Source organism: Cylas formicarius, unplaced genomic scaffold (assembly GCF_029955315.1).
Source record: "Cylas formicarius isolate icCylForm1 unplaced genomic scaffold, icCylForm1.1 PGA_scaffold_3__17_contigs__length_32017465, whole genome shotgun sequence".
In the NCBI taxonomy this organism is placed as follows: Eukaryota; Metazoa; Arthropoda; class Insecta; order Coleoptera; family Brentidae; genus Cylas; species Cylas formicarius.
This window is the reverse complement of record NW_026844326.1, coordinates 26152668-26162615: the sequence shown is the minus strand read 5'-3', so window position 1 is coordinate 26162615 and position 9948 is coordinate 26152668. Positions and strand designations below refer to the sequence as shown.

The 9948-nt window shown below is 40.9% G+C and overlaps 1 protein-coding gene across 1 annotated transcript; it reads left to right on the top strand.

The window, feature by feature from the left end:
- Positions 1 to 548: 548 nt before the first annotated feature.
- LOC132700094 (uncharacterized) lies at positions 549 to 8739 on the top strand. Its single transcript, XM_060667215.1, has 10 exons — positions 549 to 660; positions 718 to 845; positions 896 to 1735; positions 1794 to 2050; positions 2105 to 2904; positions 6208 to 6414; positions 6467 to 6615; positions 6670 to 7512; positions 7574 to 8352; positions 8406 to 8739. Exons 1-10 carry the CDS (start codon positions 591 to 593, stop codon positions 8692 to 8694), a joined length of 4362 nt encoding a protein of 1453 aa, XP_060523198.1. The 5' UTR covers positions 549 to 590; the 3' UTR covers positions 8695 to 8739.
- The last annotated feature ends 1209 nt before the right edge of the window (positions 8740 to 9948 follow it).

The window sequence follows — 9948 nt, the reverse complement described above, 5'->3', positions numbered from 1 at the left end:
AGGAAGTTGCCATATATTTTTTCTTAAATTCTTTAACAACCATATGATTCAAAAAGTACGAGGTTTACGACATATGTTGGTATTAAATTCCTTCTGAAAATCATCTATGGATTCACACGGGGTTTCCATTAAACACCCAGTACAATTAATTTTGCTAATTAACAATTTCAAGGACCAAATTAACTAAGACACTAATTTAATTAAAAAGCCGAATGAAAAAATAACGAACCGACCCCATTACTAAATTAAAATTCCTGAAATTTGCTACGATGATACTCTTTATTGAAACTTTTTTTTGCTTCTTAGAGTTGCCGCTTAAGGTTTGCAGTTCTTAGGGGCTATAATTCTTTTACTTATCGCTCGTGGCATTTTACCGAGATTATTTCCTGGCCATCGAACGCGTCCAATTACAACGAATTTTTCTAATCGGCGCACACAAATAATCGTAAAACGAAACGTCCGATTGGAAACAAAAAAATCTATGCGTTATCGACGGCGCGGGGTCAAAAACTGACCCCCGTCGAAACCGTATTTAAGTACCCTCCGAAAGAGTCCTACGGTACACAGCTGAGTTCTCCCGTTTGGTCGAGATGAAGCTCACTCTCGCCCTTGCCCTCGTGGGTGTTTGCGCCCTCACGTCCGCGGTACCGGCGCGAATTGGTAAGTCAAAATTAAAACCCACGGACCTCAAAATTTCTTCAACCCACTCCCTTACAGTCGACAAGGACCTTTTGATGAAGCAACGCAAAATCCTCGGGCTGCTCTACCACATCAACCAACCCACACACATCGACGAGCACGTTCAAAGCACCTATGACGTTGAAAAGGACAGAGACAGCTACACGGTATACTCTACCGATTCCAAGCAATACTATGTTGATACCTCCATTTCCAGAAACCCGAAGTTGTCGACAAGGTAGTGGAATTCTGGTACAACGGGTACCAGCTACCCAGAGGTGAAATCTTTTCCATCGCTTACCCCAATCACTTGGAACAAGCTATGGCACTGTTCGACCTCTTCTACTACGCAAAAGACTTCGACACCTTCTACAAGGTGGCCATCGAGGCGCGCAAGTACGTCAACGAGGGGTTGTTCCTGTACTCCCTGTCGGTTGCCGTGGTCCACCGCCGAGATTGCTACGGCATCATGTTGCCTCCCATCTACGAGATCTACCCAAACTATTTCTTCGACAGCGAGACGATCATGGAGGCGTACAGGATGAAACAAACCATGTCGGGCGTAGAATCTGGCAAGACTCACGGCCTAACCATAACGTCCAATTACTCAGGGCACTACTTGAACCTGCACCCTGAACAGGCCATGTCTTACTACATGGAGGATATCGGTATCAACGCGTTCTACTACAACTACTACTTGTATTACCCCTTCTGGATGGACGGCGAGAAATACGGGCTGGACAAGGATTGGAGAGGCGGCTTGTACATCTTCATCTATCGCCAGCTGTTGTCTAGGTTCTACCTGGAACGTTTGTCCAACGGCATGGGCCAAATTCCGATCTTGGACTTTGAAACTCCCATGGAAACTCCTTATTATCCGTCGTTGATGTACCCCAATGGCCTTCCGTTCCCCGAGAGGCCCAAATTCGCGAAGCTTTCCGATTATTTCTACACTTACGGTGAGAAGATCAACACCCGCTACGGCTACAGTTACTCGTACATCAAAGACTACACCCACCGCATCGCGGACCTCATCGACAGGGGATACGTGTTCGACGTGAGTAAAGGACGACTCCCTCGAAGCATTTGGTTGAACGTTGACGCTGTCGTTACAGAAAACCGGCAAAAAGATCGACCTGTACACCGGTGAAGGGCTCAACATACTCGGCAACCTGATGCAAGCCAATCCAGACTCGCCCAACAACAGGTACTATGGAGATTTCATCGGTTACGCGCGCCACCTCCTCGGGTACTCTTACACCCCGTTGACCATGAACAAGGTTGCCCCATCTGCGTTGGAGCATAAGGAGACTAGTCTCAGGGACCCGGCGTTCTACCAACTGTACAAATACGTCTTCCGCTACATCCAAAGGTACCGCCGGTAAGGTTCGACCCGTCTGAGTCGTTGTAAATGGTTCGTTCGCAGGTACCAGTCGTACTTGAAGCCGTACACGAAAGAAGAACTGATGTTCCCCGGTGTGATGATCGAGAAAGTCGAAATGGACCGTCTGATCACCTACTTCGAGGAGTTCTACACGGACTTGTCCCAAGCGATGTACTACTCGGAAGACGAGCTCAAGCAGCACCGCGACCTCAAGGTGCGGGCGAAGCAGTACCGTCTCGACCACAAACCTTTTACCTACAAAATCTACGTCAAATCGGACAAAGACACCAAAACCATGGTGAAGGTGTTCTTGGGACCCAAGTATGACGAGCACGGACGTTACATCAACATGTCGGAGAATCGGTGGAACTTCTTCGAGCTGGACAAGTTCACATACGACTTGAAGAGCGGCGACAACATCATTAAACGCAGCTCGTTGGAATCGATGATGTTTAGCGAGGACAAGCCAGGTTTCCTGGAGCTCTACAAAAAAGTGAAGGCGGCCATGAACGACGAGGGCGAGTACACCGTCGACTTGAAGCAGAACTACATCAACTTCCCGAGGAGGTATATGCTGCCCAAGGGTACCATCGGAGGGTTCCCGTACCAGTTTTATTTCATCATATATCCGTTCGACAAGCCGTACAAGGGTAATATGCCCGATGAGTGGAAGTACGGGTACCCGATGCCCGGCATGGGCGGACCCTATATGGACATGTACCCTCTGAGCTATCCATTCGACAGGCCCATTAAGTACGGCAAGATGTTCTACAACGACATCCCTAACACGTTCTTCTACGAGACGAGGATCTACCACAAGACTGACATCAACACGGTGACCGGTTGAACGGCCTGTGCAGTTTTCTATTTTGACCGGTGTACCTAATTTTTGTTTTCGAGTTAATAAATATTTTTTTGTTCGAGATGTCTCGTTTTTCGTTTTCGTTTCGACCGATCGATTCTCGGTTAAATCTGGTTTTGACGTTTTACCACTTGTCGGAAAATCCCTCAACTAGGCTCAAAGAACACGAAAGACAAATAAACTCACTTAACAGCTGCTGCCGAACACACTCATGAAACCGCACATAAAATTTTATTCGATAAAACTAAAACTAAAAAAAAACAACGAAAAATCCGAGAATCTATAGAAAGTTTTAACTAACCTAACAATCTTAACCGCGACTCAGGTCTCTACCTGTCACCAATTGGGAATCAGTCATCCGAGACGGTGTTTATGCCCCTCATTCAGCTTTAGTAAAATACGAGCCAGTTTCAGACAAGTTCTGAAGAAGCCAACTTGATGATTAGCGAAACGTAAGCAAGTTCGACTCATCAAAAACAGACGCAGGAGGAATCCAGAAGTTTTGTAAGAAGCATTACAGCAGCCTGTGGAAGTTTCTTTGAAAAATTAAAATGTTTCCAATATTCTTCGCCCAGCAATTCTTGAAACATGTACATAAAAAAATTAGTTCACAGTAACAATTTATTACGTTCTATGTCACTTGTTTTTATTGGCGCTGCTATTTCGCCTTCTGAATTTCTTATAAAATTGTAAACAATCAAAACAATTTGTTTAGCATCCGAAGACAAATGGATCCGTTTTTATTTGCTGAGGTAGTTCGTATTCTAAACTGTCGTTAGGTTCGACTACCATCTTCACTTCGTCTTCTAATTCTGCGTTGTTTTCTATGTCTTCTTCTAATAGGGGAACATCTGCTTCATTCCACAGTCTCCACATTTTAAAGTGTTAAAAAACAAGAACCTTTAAAAAATGTTTAATTGTAAGATTAAAATAAATATTTATCTATTTTCTGATGACGTACCTTTATCGACCGCGAATATCGTATTAAAAAAGACTGTTCTTGTTTACAAATCGAAGAACTATGTAGAAGACACCAAAATACAAGAAGAAGAATCTTGTTAATCGACCGGCACACAAGACAAACAAAAACAAAAGAGTGCAGGTACTTACCCTTACCCTTTGAACTATTCAGTGAAAACAACCTCGCATAAATACGTACTTACTGCAATACCTCCGTAATATACACGAACCCGTAAGAACGATACATATCACCTGCTGTTAAAATAAAGGCTTCACTTATTCGAAAATGCCCCGCAGCATCAATGCTTAATTAAATCTAAAACAAATCAATAAATGCACTATACTTTTGGTCGTACAATAACAATAAAATTATAAGCTTCTCTGTAATAATAATAACAATATTGTTTCTATTTTAATATATTTTACTCTTTTTTATAAGAATTGTTGCAATTTTGAATTATCACACGAAAACTATAAGCTTTTCTGCCATATTCCGTCTATAACTGTATATATTGAGGTGTTCTTTTTTTAAATTACAAAATAACATTCTATTACTATTTATAAATAATTATTGAAATTATAATATCGTGAAAGATTTTTAGATGGTAGAAGATGCAAAAAAGCAAATTTATTTTATTTAATATTATTGTATTGTAGTGTTGTACTATTATTAACGGTTTATGGAATTTATTTTTTTGTTTGCCTTTCTATGCATAGAGGGCTCATTTTTGCGTCATTTTATTATCTTTTCATAAGAGTTTGATTAATGGAAAATTTTTAAATATAAAAGTTACTAAAAGTGATTAGATAATCATATATAAGTCTTTCATCGAGTTGATTTTTTGTTTGCCTTTGTATGCATACAGAGTAGCTCATTTTTACGTCATTTTATTATATCTCCATAAGAGTTTCATTAATGAACAAAATTTAAATGTATTTTTTACTAAAAGTGCTGCAGAAATTAATTTTTCATTATTCGGAATAGGTTTATTTCATTTTCGAATTTCTGAGGTTTAGATTTTTGAGTATTTTAAAAATTTGGAAAGATTGTTTTGAACACTTCGCCTTTAAGCTATTTTTGACTATAAATAATCGAAATTGATACTGGGAATTAGCTTACAAAATTCAACGCGGCAAGATGTTTTTTCAAATAAGTTCCATAATAGCGAGGCATGGCAGTGCTTGACTATGTTTTAGTTTATTTTTTATTTTTATATAGAATACATGACGATGACATATTACGTAATATTACTAATTTTTGGTGCTTTTAATGAGTGCTTCAGATTTTGATTTTTATTTAAGGAAAAGCAACAATTCCAAACAATAGTAATCATTTTAATTTTTTAATATTTTGTCTTTGAGGTTGAGGTATTCAACTCAATCAATTTTCATTACAAAAAATATTAATAGTTTTTAGAAATTTCGGGCAGTTAACAATTTTTCAAATTTTTGAAAAACTTTAATTAATTTAAAACTATCACAGGACTTATTCCTAATTTGTGAAAGTTATACAAAGTGAAAAATACAGCTTTTTTATTGATAAATTTAAAGTTTTAGAAGCCGTGTTGAAACTCATCTTATTTTATCAGTAGTCCGATTATAACAAACCGAATTTGTTATTACAGCTTGCTCAAAAACATCAGTTTTATTGACGAAAATAAAAACAAGTTTACAGGACCTATCGTGGTACGGTTGCACCGGAATGAGTCATTTCGAATTATATACCGCCGCGTCTGGCATACGGTTTAAAATGTTCCACGATTTTTATCCCGACATTTCGTGCACCAAAAATAACCCCACCTTCTGATAATTGTTTTAATTAAACTTTGGATCGCGAAACAGTGAACTTTCCGTTATATTAACGGTAATTCCTCTAGTGAATTTATGCAAATAATGAAGAAATCGAAATGTTTTAACATATAACAAGAATTTAACAAAAAGCAATGCAATTGATTAAGTATAGGATGTTCTAACGATGGATTTAATATTTGTTAAATTTGACAAATCTCTTTGTACCCGGCGAATTCACCAAATATTATCGATATTGCGCGCATATTACATATTCTAAAGAGACGGGAAGAACACGAATTTATATAAAAATTCAAAAGTTCAACTTATGCCGATTGTTTTTTTAGTTTATTTCGGGCTGTATTTCAATGCGGGTTTAATGAGCCAGATTTGTTACGTCTTGTGGTGCCCCATTGCGATTTTAGGTTCTATAGCTCGGGAACTGCTTCAAGCCGTTCGATTATCGTCTAACAATATTTGCCTTGTAATCTCACACATGGCGATTAAATTGTTTTCTTTGGCGGCTACGGAACAGGACTTATCATCGGGTCACTCAATGACACTTTATTAGAATTTGGTATAAAAAGAAGACCGGTCCGCTGCCGAAAACCAGACTCGAAGTCCCGATCTACCGCCGGCATGAAGCTCGCTTTGGTCTTCGCCCTAGTGGGGTTGTGCGCCCTAGCCGTCGCCGTACCTACCACCACCACCACCACAACTCACAGTTTCAAATCGAAAATTGGTAAGTTCAAATCAATCCACGTGAACGTGCGTATTAAAAATAACATCTGCAGTGGACAAGGCCTTCCTTGAAAAGCAACAAAAGGTCCTCACCCTCTTCTACCACATCCAGCAGCCCAGTTACTACGAGGAGCACCTGCAGATCGTTCAAGCCGTACCGACTTTCCACCAATGGCTCCATGATAACAAAGCACTGTTCACCGTGAGTATCGATCAAATCAGCGCGGGTCACCACCCTAGCTAACTTCAATTTCAGAAACCCGAAGTGGTAGAACACGCGATTGAGTTCTTCCACCACAACTACTGGCTACACAAGGGCGAGATCTTCTCCGTGGCCCAGCACGAGCACAAGGAGCAGGCCGTGGCTCTCTTCAAGCTCTTCTATTACGCCAAGGACTTCGACACCTTCTACAAGACAGCGGTATATGCCCGTCATCACTTGAACGAGGGTCTCTTCCTTTATTCGGTATCGGTGGCCGTGGTTCACCGTCAAGACACCTACGGGATCATCCTGCCTCCGATCTACGAAATCTACCCGTGGTACTTCTTCAACAGCGACGTCATCCACCAAGCCTACAAGCAGAAACAGATCTACGAAGGTGAAGAACACAAGTCGGAGCACAAACACCACCATATCTTCGCCAATTACTCCGGTCACTACTTGAACCTGCACCCGGAACAATCCCTCTCGTATTACCTCGAGGACATCGGTATCAACGCGCAGTACTACTACTTCCAGATATTCTATCCCTTCTGGATGGACGGGGAGGAGTTCGGCATCAAGCACGACTACAGGGGCGAGTTGTTCTTCTTCGTCTACCAGAACCTCATTGCCAGGTACTACTTGGAACGGCTGTCACACCGCCAAGGTCAGATTCCGATCTTAGATTGGGAAGTACCAATCACCGTTCCCTATTACTCGTCGCTGCAGTACCCCAACGGGTTGCCATTCCCCGAGAGGCCGGCATTTGCTAACTTGCATACCGCGTACTTCACTTACGGTCAGCACATCAACAGCCCGTACGGTTTCAGTTACAATTTCGTTCACGACTACGAGAGACGCATCAGCGACGCTATCGACCGCGGCTACGTTTACACCGTAAGTAATTGGTGGAGGAAATCTGGTACTTTTGACAATGGCACCGTCCTTAATTTCGCAGAACGACGGACAAAAGGTGGACCTCTACAGCGAGCATGGTCTCGACGTATTAGCGAACTTGATAAACTCCAACCCCGATTCGCCTAACTCCAGGTACTACGGCGGTTTCTTGAACTTCGCGCGTCATCTGCTAGGATACTCGTACACCCCGGTGTCTTACCACAAGTTGGCACCGTCTGTACTCGAGCACCCGGAAACATCACTGCGCGATCCCGCCTTCTATATGCTCTACAAGAAAGTATTTAACTACTTGTACAAGTACCAAGCGTACCTGCACCCGTACAACAAAACCGACTTGGTCTTCCCTGGCGTGGAAATCGAAAAGGTAGAAGTGGACCGTCTGATCACCTACTTCGACGATCACATTTCCGACTTGAGCAACGCCGTTTGGGACTCGGTGAACGAGCTCAAAGAGGATAATTTCCACATCTACGCTGTCCAACAGCGTCTGAATCACAAGCCATTCACGTACAAGATTTACGTGAAGTCGGACAAGAGTATCGACGCTACGGTGAAGGTGTTCTTGGGACCCAAGTACGACGAGTACGGGCGTTACATCAACATCACCGAGAACAGGTGGAACTTTGTGGTGATCGACGCTTTCAAGTGGCAACTCCAGGCGGGCGAGAACGTCATCAAGAGATCGTCCCAGGAAAGCGAGTTCTACGGACCGGACAGAACCAGCTACCACGATTTGTACAAAAAGGTACTGAGCGCTCACAAGGGACAAGAAGAGTTCCACATTACCGGAGCCGAGAACTACTTCAGTTTCCCTCACAGGTGAGGTTCGCAAGTAAAATTTACGTCTTCGGTGCTAACTTACGTCTGTGTAGGTATATGCTTCCAAAAGGCAGTGCCGGCGGCGTTCCGTTCCAGTTCTATTTCATAGTGTACCCTCACAAGCAGTATCACCAGCACAAGGAGCACGAGTTCTTCTACCCGCGACCTGGAACTGGTGCCGGATACGTAGATGATTATCCATTGTATTATCCGTTCGACAGGCCGATCAAATTTGGTCACCTGTTTGTCGACGAAGTGCCCAACTCCCACTTCCACGAGGTCAAGGTCTATCACAAGGAAGTGCCGGAATCTGGAATCCAACACGTCCAGAATCAGCATTAGGGCCTAACCTGAAGACTGCTATAGAATTATTTGCAAAGCGTTTAAAGCGTGATTAAAATTAATATTTGAAGTTTGTGTTTTAATTGTCAATGGCGGTACTTAAGTATGATCTTATATAGTCGGTACTATTTGTAATGGCATAGTCGGTCACAAAACTATATACTCATATACTAAGAATGGCAAAAGCCATCTATTTACCTGCCAGTGTCTCGAAAAGTCGTTTTTCTTCTAGGCTTAGTGAAAGTGTACCAAATTTATCAATTGGCTGCGCAGTAAGTGAGTAAATAAGTAAGTGGAGTTGCCGGAAATTTTGAAAAATTACGAAACAAACTTCCCGTATGCTACGGACGAAATAATGCCCGAAATTGGTTATCAAGTTTTAAGATTGCCTCCTTACCATTGTATATTTAATGTCATAGAACTGGGGTAGGCTCAGTGTAAAATATTTTTTAATAAAAATATTGTAAGCAAGGTACGATGATGCTGCAGTAGAATCAAAATAAATAAGAACTAAAAGTTCAGATTTCCACGAAATTATATACTTTGACATTACAATTGTTTCGACAACACCGTGTCTTTATCAAATGTAGCGTTTACACGCTACCTGCTGCTATATATACCAAAAAATGACCCTAAAACTTTAATTTATGTTGTTGTGAGAATTTATGTTCAATAAAAGAGAGGTATTTAAATCTTAATCATTAAGCAATATAATTCAATGTCTCATTTTGTTAATCTCCATGGCTTCCAATAAATTTAATTTTCTACTTTTTGTGGCGGTATGTAAAACATCAAAATTGTAGTCAAAAATGTGTTTTTCTGAGTTTAAGTGTGTAGCATAATTAGAATCTAGACTATTGTTTTTAAACGCTCTTTTATGTTCGTTAATGCGTTTCAGGTGTCTACAGGTTGAAATGCGGATCTTGTCCAAAATTTATATTGGACAAACAGGTAGATCCTTCAAGAAGTATATGTAGTAGCAGGTAGTTTGTAAATATTAAATAATAATATTAATAAATAAAATTTACATCTGACACGGTGTTGTCGAAACAATTGTCATATAACTTCGTGAAAATCTGATCTCTTAGTTCTTATTTATTTTGATAAATGGATTTTCATCAAGTGAAAACCTCAGTTCAATTGCAGTAGAATATGTTTGGAAGACAGCTCTTGAGTCAGTTACCAAATATCATCAGTTGCATAATACATACAGAAAATATAACAAAAGAACACCTGTTGCTATTATAAATGAAG